At 49.1% G+C, this 18,227-nt stretch overlaps 1 protein-coding gene across 1 annotated transcript; it reads left to right on the top strand.

Moving 5' to 3' along the window:
• The first annotated feature begins 5,273 nt into the window (after window positions 1-5,273).
• On the top strand, window positions 5,274-12,396 carry CLEC10A (C-type lectin domain containing 10A). The gene is made up of 9 exons (XM_037987915.2): window positions 5,274-5,311; window positions 7,250-7,317; window positions 7,974-8,090; window positions 9,964-10,059; window positions 10,147-10,218; window positions 10,868-10,954; window positions 11,049-11,203; window positions 11,467-11,573; window positions 11,712-12,396. The coding sequence occupies exons 1-9, from the start codon at window positions 5,274-5,276 to the stop codon at window positions 11,878-11,880; spliced, it is 909 nt and encodes a 302-aa protein (XP_037843843.1). The 3' UTR covers window positions 11,881-12,396.
• Window positions 12,397-18,227: the final 5,831 nt, after the last annotated feature.

The raw sequence follows: 18,227 nt of genomic DNA, 5'->3' as shown, positions 1-18,227 counted from the left end.
TTTTGGAATTAAACAATACACCTCTAAATCACCTGTGGATCAAAAAAGAAACCATAAGGTAAATTAGAAAATATTTTTGGCCAGGCGCGGTGGCTCACGCCTGTAATCCCAGCACTTTGGGAGGCCGAGGCGGGCATATCACAAGGTCAGGAGATCGAGACCATCCTGGCTAACACGGTGAAACCCCATCTCTACTAAAAATACAAAAAATTAGCCGGGCCTGGTGGCGGGCACCTGTAGTCCCAGCTACTTGGGAGGCTGAGGCAGGAGAATGGCGTAAACCCAGGAGGCGGAGCTTGCAGTGAGCAGAGGTCGTGCCACTGCACTCCAACCTGGGCGACAGAGCAAGACTCCATCTCAAAAAAAAAAAAAAAAAAAATGAAAAGAAAATATTTTCAACTGAGTGAAAATGAGAAGATGCTACATCCAAACAGGGCTTAGATGAAATTGTACAACATTCAATGCTTAAACTAGAAAAAGAAAAAAGGTCAAAAATCAAAGAATCTAAGCTTTTACCTTAAAAGACCAGGAAAAGATGTTTATATCCAACGTACAAAAATGAAGAAAATAAGAGCAGAAGTCAATGAAATAAACAAACAAACAAAAATAAGGAAAATTAATGATACCAGAAACTGTTTCTGAAAAGATCAATAAAATTGATAAAATTGATAGAAAAAAGTGTGAAGACATAAATTGCCAGTGTTGGCCGGGCACAGTGCTCACGCCTGTAATCTCAGCACTTTGGGAGGCCAAGGTGGGCAGATCACTTAAAGTTGGGAGTTTGAGACCAGCCTGGCCAACATAGTAAAACCCCATTTCTACTAAAAATACGAAAATTAGCTGGGCAGGGTGGCGCACGCCTGTAATCCCAGCTACTTGGAAGGCTGAGGCACAAGAATCTCTTGAATCTGGTAGGCAGAGGCTGCATGAACCGAGATCATGTCACTGTACTCCAGCCTGGGCAACCGAGTGAGACTCTGTCTCAAAAACAAACAAAGAAACAAACCCCCAAAGTGCCAGTGTTAGGAATTAAAGAAAATATAAATACAGATCCTACATACATCAAAAGGATAATATGAACAAGTTTTTGCCAACAAATTTGCCCATAAATAGAATAAAATGGACAAAGTACTTGAAAGATACACATTATCAAAACTAAAAACGCAATAGGAAATCTGAACAGACTTACCTGAATTCAAATAAATTCACAATTTAAAATCTTTCAACAAAGAAAATATCCAGTTTCAGATGACTCCTCTGATGAATTCTATCAACTATATAGGTAGAAATAGTTAAATAAATGGAGAAAAGTATTTTCAATAAGTGGTGCTGGAATAACTGTATATATATGAAAAAATATAATTCATAATGATCATAGACACACATCAAAGCTGAAACTATAAAAATTATCAAAGAAAACACAGGCTGGGCATGATGGCTCACACCTGTAATCCCAGCACCTTGGGAGGCTGAGGTGGGAGGATTGCTTGAGGCCAGGAGTTTGAGACCGGGCTGGGTAACAATCGTGAGGTCTGTTCTCTACACAATAAAATATTTAACTGGTGTGGTGGTGCATGCCTGTAGTCCTATCTACTCAGGAGGCTGAGGTGAGAGAATCGCTTGAATCCAGGAGGGGCTGATTCTCTTAGATTTTTAAAGTAGACAATCATGTCATTTACCAATAACGACAGTTTTCTTTCGCTTTCAACCTTCACATGTTCCAATCACTTGTCCTTCTGTATGGTCTGGAAGAATCTCATGGAGAACTGGTGGCACGAGCGTGCTTTCTCTTGTTCCTAGCTCGAAAAAAAAAAAAAAAAAAAAAAAAAAATCCTGACCAGTAGAGGTTCTAGGAGAGGGTAAGAATTTACAGAAAATGGGGTGGAAGAGGGAAATGATCATTGTCAACTGTGAAAGGGGTCTCAGGAACAGAAGCATTTAGGAAAAGACAAGATTGCTTGCTGGGACCTGACAAAGAAATCCAAACTAAGACCACAACAGGCATTGAAAGGGAATTTCTGCAGGATTACCTTTGCAAGCAAGTTTTTATCAGTCTACTCATGATGGCAAAACCCAGTGCTTTTCTCACATGATTTTCACATGCACAAAAGGTCATGACATACCCAGGCGTCAGCACCGCAAACATCAGGGATAGACTTGTTTTTCCTAGGGAGTCAGCAATTTATAGAAAATGCTCAATGTTTAATTTATTTTGGGGACTAGGAGAACTATTTTTTTCATGAAACCCGCAAGCAATTTATCAGCGAAATTCTGTCTGCTCCACCTTCACCATATATCCAGAATCACAACACTTCTGACCACCTCATTTCTCACCTGGATATGACAGCAGCTTCTTACCTCGCCCTCCGTTTCCAGCTTGTTCTTCTTCATATCAAATTCATAACACAAAAGACACACTGTTACAGTTAACATATAGGTCAAGTTATGTCATTCCTCTGCTCCAACCCCTTCAAAGTCTGCATCTCTGACTCAGAGTGAAAACAAATCCTTAATAACAGCCAACAAGGCCCACATTTTCCCCCATCGCTTGTCTACTCTTCTCCTCCCTGACTCACTTCTCTATAAAATCTCTGGCAACTCTGTCAAATGTATGATCCTCATATGCACCAGACGTTCTCCCACCTCAGGCCTTTTGCACTTGCTCTGCCCTCTCCCTGGATCATTCTTCCTGCCAGAGCCCTTTGTGACTTGCTTCTTTGCCTCCTTCAAACTTTGCTCAGATATTGCCTTCCCAGTGAGGCCTTTCTTGAGACTCTGGTATGGTGTGGATCTGTGTCCCTGCCCAAATCTCATCTTGAATTGTGATCCCCAGTGTTGGAGGTGGGGCCTGGTAGGAGGTAATTGGATTACGGGGTGAATTTCTCATGAATGGTTTAGCATCATCTCCTTGGTGCTGTTCTCATGACAGTGAGGGAGTTCTCGCGAGATCTGGTCATTTAAAATCTGATCCCCTGTCTTTCTCTTGCTCCTGTTCTTACCATGTGAGGCACCTGCTCCCCCTTCACCTTCCACCATGATCGTTAAGTTTCCTGAGGCCTCCCCAGAAACTGAGCAGAGGCCGGCACTATGCTTCCTGCACAGCCTGCAGAACTATGAGGCAATTAATCCCATTTCCTTGATAAATTACCAAGTCTCAGGTATTTATTTAGAGCAATGTGAGAACGGCCCTATTCTTGAGGGACATTAAAAATCGACCCTATCTCATATCCCTGCTCTTTTCCCACAAAGCACTGTTGCCATGTGACATACGGGTATTTTACTCATTTATTTTGTTGATTGGTCACCCACTAGAAGGCACACTCTATGAAGGCAGGCCATGTTTGTCTGCTCACTTTTGAACTCCTGAACTCTGCCTCTTAGGAAGGAAAGTGCTTGGCATACCATAGACTCTCAATAAGTACTCAAATGGATGAATACATACATGTAAGAGTGAATGGACATGTGTTTACCACAGCACTGTTTACAATAGTAAAGACTTGGAACCAACTCAAATGCCCATCAATGATAGCCTGGATAAGGAAATTGTGGCACATGTACACCATGGAATACTATGCAGCCATAAAAAAGAATGAGTTCATGTCCTTTGTAGGGACATGGATGAAGCTGGAAACCATCATTCTCAGCAAACTAACATTGGAACAGAAAACCAAATACCGCACGTTCTCTCTCATAGTGGGAGTTGAACAATGAGAACACATGGACACAGGGAGGGGAACATCACACCCCGGGGCCTGTTGGGGGGTCGGAGGAAAGGGGAGGGAGAGCATTAGGACAAATACCTAATGCATGTGGGCCTTAAAACCTAGGTGATGGGTTGATGGGTGCAGCAAACCACCATGGCACATGTATATCGGTGTAACAAACCTGCACGTTCAGCCATGTATCCCAGAACTTAAAAAAAAAAAAAAACTTCAAACCCGCTGAACCAGACTGAAAAAAAAGTGAGTGAATGGAGAAATATCATAATGTCATGTTCTTTTCATGGAAGATTCAACTATGTCAAAATGTTGATTATCTCCGAATTAATACGTGAATACACTGCAAGACTGTGGTAAACACACAGAGAGCTACCCAGGTCCGCCTTCTAGGAAGGATGTGGTGACCCACCGTGGGGAGTGTAACCTGCAGACAGCCGCTTCCCGAGGTCACACCCATGTCAGGGTTGACTGCCAGTGACTGAAGAAGCTGGTGCTCTACAGGGTGCTGTGGCAGGCAGTCCAATGCTGGACAGCTCCCAGGGCTGGCATTGTTTGAACCCAGAGCTCCCTGTTGGTTTGGTTGAAATGCTCCAAAGTGCTGTGCTTCTCCCTCTGCCGAGCACCGTTTCATCCACTTTCCTTTTCGAAGTGCTAATCCCTCGTAAACAGCTCGCACCCCAAATTCAGCCTCAACCTTGGCTTCCAAAAACATAACCTGCAACATATACTAATTAAAAGACCAAATACCAAATAAAAATGAAACTGGAAACAACCTGGTCGGGTGTGGTGGCTCACGCCTGAAATCCCAGCACTTTGGGAGGCTGAGGTGGGCGGGTCATCTGAGATCAGGCGTTAGAGACCAGCCTGGCCAACATGGTGAAACGCCATCTCTACTAAAAATACAAAAATTAGCTGAGTATGGTGGTGGACACCTGTAATCTCGCCTACTCAGGAGGCTGAGGCAGAAGAATTGCTTGAACCCAGGAGATGGAGGTTGCAGTGAGCTGAGATTGTGCCACCGCACTCCAGCCTGGGTGACAGAGTGAGACTCTGTCTCAAAAAAAAAAAAAAAAAAAAAAAAAAAAAAAAAGAAAAGAAAAGAAAGAAAGAAAAAGAAAACGACACAATTTAAATTTCTGGTTTCTGTCAATAGAGAAATGCTAAATAAATAAATTATGGTGCCTATGATGAAATGAGGTGCAGGTAGATCAAGTACATTTTATAAACTGATGTGGAGAAATGTTCCTCATAGATTGTTAACTCCAAAAAAAAGCACATAGCAGAACACAACCCCATGTACATAGAAAATATAACCTAAAATGTATTTCTTCTCCTCCTTCTCCACCTTGTAAGATACTCAGTTTCCTTCCTACTGGAAGGGATGTGTGCATGGACTCAGGGCAGCTCCCTTAGGGGCTGGGCAGGGATCATGGGATGAAATGGAATCCTGTTCATGAAGACAGCGCCTGTGCTGAGAGCCAGAGCAGGCTGCCAAACCTTCTCCTTACAAGCTGTGTGTGATCTTGGGCTCTCAGCCTTAGCCCATCATCCAGAATGCCTCCCCCGGTGCTTGCGGGGAATGTCTGTGGAAGGTAAGTGTCTGGCGTAATCCCATCACAGATTAGATACTCAATAAAAGTTTGCTGTTTTCCTTGGCTTCTCCCTTCCTATTCTGGCCAAGAAGTTCTATTCTCTGTCACCCCCTTCCCTCCTTCCGAGTGGAGTGAGGCGAGTGAGGCCAGAGCTGAGCCGCTGAATGACTGGGACCTAGAGGATGCTGATGCCAGGGACTCAGGCCAGCATTGAGCCAAAGCACAGACTGGGCTTCTCTAGGATCAGAGGTGCGATGATGGAGACACAGCAATTCTGGGAAATGTAGAGGCAGGAAGTGAAAGGAAGTGTAGGGTAGAGGAGCAACAGCAGATTGTGTACCTCTATCCAGTCCTGCTCCCAGATGGTAAAAATGAGGAAACTCCAAAAAGAGAAAAGGAAGTAGGCATGGCCTGGAGGAGGAGAGCAGAGCTGGCTTCAGACCCAACTCTCTCCACCCACACACGGTCTCTGTGTGTTCCAATCCCTGTTCATTCTCATTCACTGTCGAAAGTTGAGGAGATGGGGTGTCCCAGATGATAGGGCTCCTGGGATTTCAGACTGAAGACCAGCAGGACTCCAGTCGCCTCTACCCCAGCTCTCCAGGACACAGCGCTTCCAACTCTGAGTGACGTCCCAGCTCCGGCCCTTGCTTCACAACCAACGTGAGAATCACACCCTTCAGACCTCCCACAGGTAATGGTGCTGTGGGTGCCGGTGAGACCCAGGGGACAGGGGATGTCAGAGGAAGCAGGGCGAGGGGGACTTTGGGTCTTGGGTGGGACTAAATGAAAATAGATATAAGGTGGCAGTGTGGGATTTAATTACTATGTGAAGGTTTGAGACTCTATGCGCTTCACTGGATTCTAGATTGGGTTACAGCAGCCACAATCCCCTGTCATAAACTACGACTCTGGGAGGCTGAGGTGGGAGAATCGTGTGAACCCGGAGGCGGAGGATGCAGTGAGCCGAGACGACCTCATTGCACTTCAGCCTGGGCGGCAAGAGCGAAATTCTGTCTCAATAAATAAATAAATAAAAATAAAAGTAAACTAAGACTCAAACTCAGCCTCATGGCTGGCCAATTTCAAGCTTTATCTTCAGCCCCAGCGCAGCCATGCCCTAACCCCAATACAAACCCTGGCTCCTACTTTATTATTATTATTTTTTGAGACTGAGTCTTACTGTGTCGCCCAGGCTGGAGTGCAGTGGTACTATCTCTGCTCACTGCAACCTCTGCTTCCTGGATTCAAGCAATTCTTCTGCCTCAGCCTCCCAAGTAGCTGAGATTACAGGCGTGCACCACACACCCGGCTCATTTTTGTATTTTTAGTAGAGATGGGTTTTCACCATGTTGGCCAGGCTGGTCTCAAACTCCTGACCTAAAGTAATGTGTCTGCCTTTGCCTCACAAAGTGCTGGGATTACAGGCATGAGCCACCACACCTGTTGCCCCCCACCCAGCTTCTACTTTAACCCCAACTCCATATTCAACTTGAATCTTAACACCAAACCAAAGCCAAAATTGAACCTCAATTCTATTCTATTTCCAAATTCAGCACCAAACTTAACCCCAATTCCATCCATGGCTCCAACTTGCATACTGACCCCAATCCTAGCATGAGACACAACCTCCAGTCCCGCCTGATTACTGGCCCACTGGGCAGTCCTAGCAATGCATTTAGCTCCAACGTTACCCTCCAGTTTCACTCCCAAACTCAACTCGACCCCAATTCTATCTCAACTGCAAACCCAGGCCCATTTCCGTCTTAGCCTTAACCCTGGGCTCATTCTCAACCTGAACCTCATCTCCCAACTCAACTTCAGCCCTGCCCTTGGCTCCAACCTAGTCCCAACCTCCTATGCCCCAGCTCTGCCCCAGCCTGGGCACCAGCCCTGCCTCCGTTTCAGGTGACAACCTCAGAGCCGTGCTGGCCCAAGCTTGACAATGACGTATGAAAACTTCCAGGACTTGGAGAGTGAGGAGAAAGTCCAAGGGGTTAGAAATGGTAAGAGGAAAGGGGAAACTCTCCTAAAATGCTCTCTTTATACGTTTAGAAGGATTTCTCCTGTCATTTCTGTACCTCCACCACGTGCGCGGATGGGTCCCTGCTCTGAGGAGGTCAGGCCCCAGCCTCCGATGGGCCTAGTGCGAAGTGGATGCAACGTACCCAGAAAGACTGGTACAGGGAGGATCACAGTGGACCCAGCTTCCGATGCCCTGTGGGGTGGGGACGAGAGCTGCACATTGGTGGAGGGGAAGATAAGTAGTTGGGTTTGGAAGGAAACTCATTTGTGAACCTGACTGTCCAGCAGGTAGGTGAGCACAAGCCCATGAAGGGCCTGGCTGCCCCCAGCTCTCCCCGTGTCCTCCTGCCCTTGCCCCTAGCTCTGACCATGGGACCCCTCATATCGCCATCGTCCCCCATCTGTGTGTGTGCACGTGGGTCCCCACGGGTGTGAGGGGCCTGTGTGACTGAGGACTTGCGCTGGTCCCTGAAGTCAAAGGGCTGGGCATCCCCCATCCGAAAATCCTCCTTGTCCAACCCTCCCCTGGTGTCCCCTGTGCCCCGCCCTCCTCACTAGATAGCTCCCTGGGCCCTCTCCTTCTCCCATCTCCGTCATGTCTGGAACCTCCTCATCCTGACACCCTCTCCTCTTGCAGGGCCGCCTCCTCCCCAGTCCCTCCTGCAGCGTCTCCGCTCTGGGCCCGGCCTCCTCCTGCTGTCCCTGGGCCTTGGTCTCCTGCTGTTGGTCATCATCTGTGTGGTTGGATCCCAAAGTGAGGGTCACAGGGGTGGACAGGGAAGAGAGAAATAATGGGGTAGAATATAAATAATGGGGTGCTACAGTAGGGCAGAGGTGAGGCCTGCAGTAAGAGCAATGCAGGGCACAGTGTTGGGGGCAGCTGTGGAGATGACAATGGGGCATGGTGAGGGCAATGCTACCAACTGTCATGGGGGTCACAACAGGGCCACTGAAGCACTGATGGGGGCACTGATGGAGTGATTGATGGGAACGGTGGGGGACACTGATGGAATGATTGATGGGAATGGTGATGGGGGCACTGATGGAGTGATTGACGGGAATGGTCATGGGGGCACTGATGGAATGATTGATGGAAATGGTGGGGGCACTGATGCAGTGATTGATGGGAATGGTGGGGGCACTGATGGAGTGATTGATGGGAATGGTGGGGGCACTGATGGAGTGATTGATGGGAATGGTGGGGGCACTGATGGAGTGATTGATGGGAATGGTGATGGGGGCACTGATGGAGTGATTGATGGGAATGGTGGGGGCACTGATGGAATGATTGATGGGAATGGTGATGGGGGCACTGATGTAGTGACTGATGGGAATGGTGATGGGGGCACTGATGGGGTGACTGATGGGAAGGTTGGGGGCACTGATGGAGTGATGGGAATGGTGATGGGGGCACTGATGGAGTGATTGATGGGAATGGTGGGGGCACTGATGGAGTGATTGATGGGAATGGTGATGGGGCACTGATGGAGTGATTGATGGAAATGGTGGGGGCACTGATGGAGTGATTGATGGGAATGGTGATGGGGGCACTGATGGAGTGATTGATGGGAATGGTGATGGGGGCACTGATGGAGTGATTGATGGGAATAGTGGTGAGGGCACTGATGGAGTGATGGGAATGGTGGGGGGCACTGATGGAGTGATTTATGGGAATGGTGGGGGCACTGATGGAGTGATTGATGGGAATGGTGGGGGCCACTGATGGAGTGATTGATGGGAATGGTGGGGGCACTGATGGAGTGATTGATGGGAATGGTGGGGGCCACTGATGGAGTGATTTATGGGAATGGTGGGGGCACTGATGGAGTGATTGATGATAATGGTGGTGGGGGCACTGATGGAGTGATTGATGGGAATGGTGGGGGCCACTGATGGAGTGATTGATGGGAATGGTGGGGGCACTGATGGAGTGATTGATGGGAATGGTGATGGGGGCACTGATGGAGTGATTGATGGGAATGGTGGGGGCACTGATGGAGTGATTGATGGGAATGGTGATGGGGGCACTGATGGAGTGATTGATGGGAATGGTGGGGGCACTGATGGAGTGATTGATGGGAATGGTGATGGGGGCACTGATGGAGTGATTGATGGGAATGGTGGGGGCACTGATGGAGTGATTGATGGGAATGGTGATGGGGGCACTGATGGAGTGATTGATGGGAATGGTGGGGGCACTGATGGAGTGATTGATGGGAATGGTGGGGGCCACTGATGGAGTGATTGATGGGAATGGTGGGGGCACTGATGGAGTGATTGATGATAATGGTGGTGGGGGCACTGATGGAGTGATTAATGGGAATGGTGGTGGAGGCACTGATGGAGTGATTGATGGGAACTGTGGTGGGGGCACTGATAGAGAGAGTTGACAGACCCATAAATAGGATGGCTGCTGGCTCTGTCACTGATTAGTTGGGTTATGTACTCAAATTACTTCACGTCTCTGAGTCTTAGTTTCCTCATTGGCAATATTGGACAATAATAGTGCCTGCCCCACTGGATTGCCATGAGGACCTAATGAGGCAATGCTTATGGAAGGTCCGGGGCGGTGCTGGCACAGAGGACCCGATTAATCCCAGCTCTGACCTTCCCATCCACCTGTTTAGATTCCAAATTTCAGAGGGACCTGGTGACCCTGAGAACAGATTTTAGCAACTTCACCTCAAACACTGTGGCTGAGATCCAGGCACTGACTTCCCAGGGTGAGCCTGGCTTGGATGGGGCTCTGGGCTGGGGCCAGGCCAGGGAGGAGGAAGTTGACCCCTAAGCGAAGTCTCCATGTCCTCCAGGCAGCAGCGTGGAAGAAATGATAGCGTCTCTGAAAGCTGAGGTGGAGGTTATCAAGCAGGAACAGCAGGCAGGTGAGAGGCCCTCCAAGTATGGGTCTGGGAAGCTAGGCTCTCAGACGCAGGTGGGGGTGGGAACAGCTCCTGGTGCTGACCTGCCCTCCCCTTCACCAGCAGCTTGAAAGGCAGCATGCAGGCCGGGCGTGGTGGCTCACGCCTGTAATCCCAGCACTTTGGGAGGCCGAGGTGGGTGCATCATGAGGTCAGGAGTTCAAGACCAGCCTGATCAACATGGTGACACCCCCATCTGTACTAAAAAAAAAATACAAAAAAAATGGCTGGGTGTGGTGGTGGGCACCTGTAATCCCAGCTACTCGGGAGGCTGAGGCAGGAGAATTGCTTGAAACTGGGAGACGGAGGTTGTGGTGAGCCAAGATCGCGTCATTGCCCTCCAGGCTGGGCAACAAGAGTGAAACTCCATCTCAAAAAAAAAAAAAAAAAAAAAAGCCGCATGCTTTCTCTGGAGAGCAGGCTGGAGAAACAGGAGTGGAGGAATCCAAAGTGGATTTGATGGCTGTATCTGGCCATGATATAGGGGGTGGGTGGGGGCAGGAAGGGAAGTTCCTGGGCTTGGCCCTGTGCAGGGACATCTGAGCTCCAGGGACACACTAAGCAGAAACACACCTAGGCCACTGTCCCCACTGTCCATCTGTGTGTGTCCCAGTTCATTCTGAAATGCTCCTGCGAGTCCAGCGGCTGATGCAAGACCTGAATAAACTGACCTGTCAGGTGGCTACTCTCAAGAACAATGGTGAGGAAGGTGTGGGGAGTACCCGGCCCTGCTTTTCTGCCCATGGCCCAATGGGCAGAGCCTCAACCTCTCCACTCTATTTCTTCCCACTCAGCCTCTACTGAAAGGACCTGCTGCCCCGTCAACTGGGTGGAGCACCAAGACAGCTGCTACTGGTTCTCTCGCTCTGGGATGCCCTGGGCCGAGGCTGAGAAGCACTGCCAGCTGGAGAACGCCCACCTGGTGGTCATCAACTCCAGGGAGGAGCAGGTGAGGGCTTCTGGTACTCAGTTCCTAAGACAAGTCCCATTTAGGGAACTAGTTCTTAATCTTGGCCGCACATTGGAATCATCTGGGAGCTTCCAGAATGACTGTCATCTGTGCCACACCCTCAGCAATTTAATAGGCCTGAGCATCCAGAGAAACATCCCCAAACTCCTCAGCTGATTTAACGAAGAGCTAAAGCTGAGAATCTGGTTTAAGGAGTTGGCTGGGATGGGGGAGAAGTCACCACTGCCCTTCTGTCAACCCAGAATTTTGTCCAGGAACATCTAAGCTTCGCATACACCTGGATAGGCCTCAGTGACCGTGAAGGAGCCTGGAAGTGGGTGGATGGAACAGACTATGAGACCGGCTTCCAGTGAGTGCACTCTGGCTTTCTGTGCCAATGCCCTCCATCAGCGCTGCCCCCCAGGGATTTGACTGCCAGCCTCTCCTCCCCTGAACTGAATTCTACTCCACCTACCCTTCCTAGCTTGCTGTTGTCTTCTCCTCTCAGGAACTGGAAGCCAGGCCAGCCAGACGACTGGCAGGGGCACGGGCTGGGCGGAGGCGAGGACTGTGCCCACTTCCACCCAGACGGCAGGTGGAATGACGACGTCTGCCAGAGGCCCTACTACTGGGTCTGCGAGGCTGGTCTGACCCAGGCCAGCCAGGAGAGTCACTGAGCTGCCTTTGGTGGGACCACCTGGCCGCAGAAATGGCGGTGGGGAGGAGGACTCTACCCAGGACCTCCTCTCAAGACCGCTCTGGCAGAGGAATAAGCCCTGGGAGATTGGGAGCACTGCCAACATTTTGAACGTTTTTTCTCCTTAACTTTAAAAAGATGGTATAGAGTTCTTAAGCTTTTATTTTTTTTCCAACTTTTGAAAGTCAACTTCATGAAGGTATAATTTTTACATAATAAAAATGCACTCATTTAAAGAGTAGAGATGACTTTGACAAATATGCGTGCCTAGGTGACTACTGCTCCGATCGCAATAGATAACACTGCCATCGCCCCCACCCTCATGCCTCTAGGCAGTCCAACCACTTCCCTGTTTCCAGGCAACTAGTGGTCTACTTTTTTCCCACTATTAACTGGCCTTGCCTCTTCTAGAGCTTCTAGAACTTCATATAAGTGAAATCATACACTCTCATGTATATACTTCATATAAGTGAATACATACTCTTGTGAGAACTTACGTACTTTGTGTTGCTTGATTTTTGGCAATTTAAAAATGGCAGAGTGGAGAAGCCAGGTGAAGCCTTCGAAAGTCCTATGCAATTGAGAAAAGAGCATTTTTTTCTCATATAGATTTGAGTTCAAATATTTTCTGTCACTTAAAGATGGTATAAACGTAGGATGATTAGGAAAAGCCATTGTTTAATTTCTCTGAAGATCCCAGAGTTATTGGGAGAGGTAGATAAGATCCCCAGGTGTATTGGTTAGCAGTTGGTGTGTAACAAACCACCCCAAAGCTCTCAGGGCTTATGCAATAAGCATTGATTATAGGTCATGAGGCTGTTAAGTCCAGTCTGGCCAGGATTGGGTCATCTTAGCTGGGCTTGTTCATGCGTCTGTGGTCAGCTGCTGGGTTGGCTTGGGGTTGGCTGGTCTAGGGTAGCCTTGCTCCCATGTCTCATATTTGGCTGGCTCTGGGCTGGGACAATGGGGATGACTGGGTCACATTAGCCTAGCCTGGCCTTGTTCACAGAATGGCTGGGTAGGGGTCCAAGAGAGAAATTGGAAGAGTGCAAGGACTTCAGAGTCTTGTTTGGAACTGAACCATCATTTCTTCTGCATCCTATTGGCCAAAGCAGATTCCAAGGCTGCTCAGGTTCAAGTATCAGAGAAATAGGTCCCACCTTTTAGTAGGGGGTGGGGAGGATCTACAAAGTCATTCGTATTGTATAGAGAATGGATATAGAGAGGGGTGGAGATTTCTGTTTTTTCAATCAATCCGGCATATACCAGGGGAAGCATCAGCTATTTTAATTTTTTTTTTTTTTTTTTGAGACAGAATTTCCCTCTTGTTGCCCAGGCTGGAGTGCAATGGTTGTGATCTCAGCTCACCGCAACCTCCGCCTCCTGGGTTCAAGCGATTCTCCTGCCTCAGCCTCCCGAGTAGCTGGGATTACAGGAGCCCGCCACCATGCCCGTCTACTTTTGTGTTTTTAGTAGAGACGGGTTTCTCCATGTTGGTGAGGCTGGTCTCAAACTCCCGATCTCAGGTGATAGGCCCGTCTCGGCCTCCCAAAGTGCTGGGATTACAGGCGTGAGCCACTGCACCTGGCTGCATCTCAGCTATTAAGAACCAACTTTTTAAGTTCATTAAGCGAGGGCAGGACCCATTCATTGCTGTATTACTGTACCCAGAAATCTCCCTGGCATATGGGAATGTCTCAGTTAGCTGTCAGGATTTTCTGATGGGTTGTCTGAGGGGTTTGGGAGAATGAGAAAGTCAAGGATAATTCCAGGTTTGGGGCTTGAAAACCTAGAAGGATGGAGTCCCAGTTAATTAAGATGGGGAAGACTGTGTGAGAAGCTGGTTTTGTGGGTGGGATGAGGAGATAAGAAGCTTTGTTTTGAACATGTTGAGTTTGAGGAGGCTGTTAGACTTCCAAATGGAGTTTATTCTTTTTTATTTTTCTGTGTACCATAGTAGACATTTATAATTTTATTCAAATGTTTTTTTTTAAATCAGTTCCAGCAAGATACAGGTGTCAAAACCAAAGGATTTCTTTCTCTTTCTCTCTCTCTCTACATATGTATAGAGAGACAGGTTCTTGTTCTGTTACCCCGGCTAGAATGCAGTGGTGTGATCATAGCTCACTGCAGCCTTAAACTCCTGGGTTCAAGCAATCCTCTCTGCTCAGCCTCCCGAGTAGCTGGGACTATAAGTGTGTGTCCCCGTGCCTGGCTAAGTTTATTTTTTTGTAGAGAGAGAGTCTCACTATGTTGCCCAGGGTGGTTTTGAACTCCTGGGCTCAAGCGATTGTCCTGCCTCGGCCTCCCAAACTGCTGGGATTACAGGTACGAGCTGCAGTGCTTGGCCACGAAAGGGTTTACTGAAAAGAGTTTAATGACATTTACAGAGTGTGAGCAGGGTTTAGGAAACCAACAAAAGTTGAAGTCCCTGTGGCTAAGAACAGCAGAGACATCACCACTCTGAGGCCTGAAGGCACAGATCATCCACCCAAGCAGCTGTGCGCCTCTCTCCCCTGGGTCTGAAAGATTTTGGATCATGGAAGAGAAGCCACCCTGCAGGAACGTTAGATCCCAGTTCTACCAGCGCCACAGAATGCAGAGGGGAGCAGGAGAACCAATACAAGGCAGTTCCCTCCAGAATTTCCTGAGCTGGTAACTGTGCTAGATGAGAAAAGCCAACAGTTCCGTTCTCTAGTTTTATACAGGTAACTGGACTGGGGAGGCAGGGAGGGCATTAGGGAAAATAAGGAGAGGACGACTTTGTGTTATAGGTGGAAATAACTGGGAAGATGGATCACAGATTGAACTAGTCATTGGAGGAGATTGAAACGAATCTCTCCACTGACTTCCAGATTGGGTTGGACAGCCCCAAACCAAACCAATCCCAGTTCTAGCCCCAATTTCAGTCCCAACGTCGGCTCTAAATTCATCCCTAAATTCGATCTCTGTCCCCACTGCAGCTCCAGCCTAGCTGTACTACACTCCCACGCTCTGCCCCACGTGTTTCCAATCTCAGCCCCAAACTCAGACCCAACCCCAGAGGAACCCTGTCTACAATCTTAGCCTGAGACCCAGTCTGATTTTTAGCACCAAGTACATCAACGCCATCCTCACCCCAGATACAACCCCAGTTGTGATCCCTGTTTCAACCTCACCTGCAAACCCAGCCCCATCCACACTCCTAGTCCTCACGCCTGGCTCAGCCTCTATCAGATCCTCCTTTCCTACCTCGAAACCAGTTCCACACCCACTTTCAGCCCTTATTTCAGGCTCCCCCTTGCAGTACTTTCTCTGCCTCCATCTCAGCTCCCACAGCCACAGAGACCACTTGGGCCAAGATATCAATGAAGTGTGAAGACCTCAAGTGCTTAGAGAGTGAGAAGGAACATGATCTTAGAAAAGGTAACACAGGCCAGGTGTGGTGGCTCATGCCTGTAATCCCAGCACTTTGGGAAGCCAAGGTGGGTGGATCACCTGAAGTCAGGAGTTCGAGACCAGCCTGGCCAACATGGTGAAACCCCGTCTCAACTAAAAATACAAAATTGGGCTGGGTGCATTGGCTCACGCCTGTAATCTCAGCACTTTGAGTGGCTGAGGCGGGTGGATCACGAAGTCAAGAGATCAAGACCATCCTGGTCAACATGGTGAAACCCTGTCTCTACTTAAAAATACAAAAATTAGCCGGGGTGATGGCACTCGCCTGTAGTCCCAGCTACTCATTAGGCTGAGGCAGGAGAATCGCTTGAACCCGGGAGGCGGAGGTTGCAGTGAGCTGAGATCACGCCACTACACTCCAGCCTGGCAATAGAGTGAGACTCTGTCTCAAGAAAAAAAAAAAGAAAAAAATAAAGAAAAAGAAAAGGTAAGACAAGCAGAAGACCCCAGAGACAGGCCCGCCCCTCAAAGTTTGCAGAGGCCTGAACTAGTTCCTCTTGAGCCAACTTCCCTTTGCTCCCCTCCCCCAGCTCAGTCTTGTACCTTGAGGAGCCTGGGGGACACGTGAGGACACCTTCAGCATGGTCCACACCCTCCATTCACCCCCAAACCCCTGCTCATGGCTAACACTTGGGCCTCAGGGTGTGCACACCAGCAGCAGGGTTTGCCACCCAGGGGACAGGCCCAGGGAAGACAAGTATACAGCTGCCTGGGTGGATGATATGGGCTCCCAGGTACCCAGAGGATGGCCTAGAAGGGCAGGCATGGCTTGGGGTGAGCACATCACCTTGGCCCTGGAAATTCCCCGTCCCACAGGGAGGGATGGAGTCACAGGAGGGCCGGTGAGGGCCCTCTAACGTGTGAAGCCCAGGAGGTCTGTAGTCTAAGGATGGTTCCTCTCTGAGACAGTGCCCCTTTCTCCCTTTCTCCCTTCCTCCCTTCCTCCCTTCCTCCCTTCCTCCCTTCCTCCCTTCCTCCCTTCCTCCCTTTCTCCCTTTCTCCCTTCCTCCCTTCCTCCCTTCCTCCCTTCCTCCCTTCCTCCCTTCCTCTCTTTCCTTTTCTTTTTTTGAGATGGAGTTTTTCTCTTGTTGCCCAGGCTGGAATGCAATGGCACGATCTCGGCTCACTGCAACCTCCACCTCCTGGGTTCAAGTGATTCTCCTGCCTCAGCCTCCTGAGTAACTGAGATTACAGGTATGCGCCACCATGCCCGGCTAATTTTATATTTTTGGTAGAGACGGGGTTTCTCCATGTTGGTCAGGCTGGTCTCAAACTCCCAACTTCAGGTGATCCACCTGCCTCAGTCTCCCACAGTGCAGGGATTACAGGCATGAGCCACCACGCCCGGCCGACAGCGCCTCTTTCTATCTGCAATGAGGGGTTCTCATGTCTCCCCTGTGCTGTAGCTCCAGGGCTCCTGGTTTTGGTCATTTCTGTGACTCCAGTATGGACTGTGGAGATCCCCCTTTCTGAGGGTTCAGGGCCTGGCCTCTGTGGTCCTCATCATCAGGGGAGTTAGGGTCCTCCGTGGCACAGGGACAGGAAGCAGGAAAAACATGGGTTATTTAGGAAAGGAGACCATAATTTAACCTGCTTTCACAGATGAGCATGAGCCTATGAAGGGCCTGGCTGCCCCCAGTTCTCCCTGTGTCCTTCTGCCTCTTCCCCCAGCTCTGACCATGGGACCTCACATATCACCATTATCCCCCCAGCTGTGTGTGTGTGTGTGTGTGTGTGTGTGTGTGTGTGTGTTTGGGGGTTCCCACGGCTGTGAGGGGCTTGTGTGACTGAGGACTTGTGCTGGTCCCTGAGGTCAAAGGCCTGGGCATCCCCCACCCTGAAATCCTTCCCATCCTGCCCTTTCCTGGTGTCCCCTATGCTCAGCCCTCCTCTCTAGACAGCTCCCTGGACCCTCTCCTCTTCCCATCTCTGTCATGTCCTGGACCCTCCTCATCCTGACACCCCCTCCTCTTGAGGGCTGCCTCCTCCCCAGTCCGTACTGCAGCATCTCCACTCTGGGCCCTGCCTCCTCCTACTGTCCCTGGACTTCGGCTTCCTACTTCTGTTTGTCATCTGTGTGGTCAGATCCCAAAATGAGGGTCACAGGGGTGGACAGAGAAGACAGAAATAAGGGGGTGCAGTGGTGTGGTGGTAATGGTGAGGTACAGGTTTAGTAATGGATGGTCAGAGAAAGAGTCTTTTTTTTTTTTTTTTGCAAGAAAAAAATCTTGCAAAAGTGTTGGAGCAATGGTGGGGCAGTGATGTTGTTTGAATCTATCCCTGCTCAAACCTCATGTTCAGTTGCAATCCCCAATGCTGGAGGCCTGCTGGGAGGTAACGGGATCATGAGAGCAGTTTCTCATGGTTTAACACCATCCCCCTTGGTACTTCTGTCATGGTAGTGAGTTCTCGTGAGATCTAGTTGTCTAAAAGTATGTAGCACCTCCCTGCTCTCTTTTCCTCTTGCTTTGGCCATGTAAGATGCCATACTTCCCCCTTACCTTCTGCTGTGATTATAAGTTTCCTGAGGTCTCTCGAGAAGCCAAGCAGATGCTACCATCCTCACTGTATAGCCCGCAGAACCGTGAACCAATTAAACCTCTTTTCTGTATAAATTACCCAGTCTCAGGTATTTCTTTATAGCAGTGTGAGAACAAACTAATAAAGAAGATTGGTACCAAGACGTGGGGCATTGCCATAAAGATACCTGAAAATGTGGAAGCGACTTTGGAACTTGGTAGTGGGCAGAGGTTGGAAAAGTGTGGAGGGCTCAGAAGAAGATAGGAAGATGAGGGGAAGTTTGGAACTTTTTAGAGACTTGTTGAATGGTTGTGACCCAAATGCTGGTAGTGGTATGGACAGAGATGGCCAGACCGATGAGATCTCAGA

This window comes from Chlorocebus sabaeus, chromosome 16 (genome assembly GCF_047675955.1).
Source record: "Chlorocebus sabaeus isolate Y175 chromosome 16, mChlSab1.0.hap1, whole genome shotgun sequence".
NCBI classification, from domain to species: Eukaryota; Metazoa; Chordata; class Mammalia; order Primates; family Cercopithecidae; genus Chlorocebus; species Chlorocebus sabaeus.
This window is presented reverse-complemented; position numbering and strand designations above follow the sequence as displayed.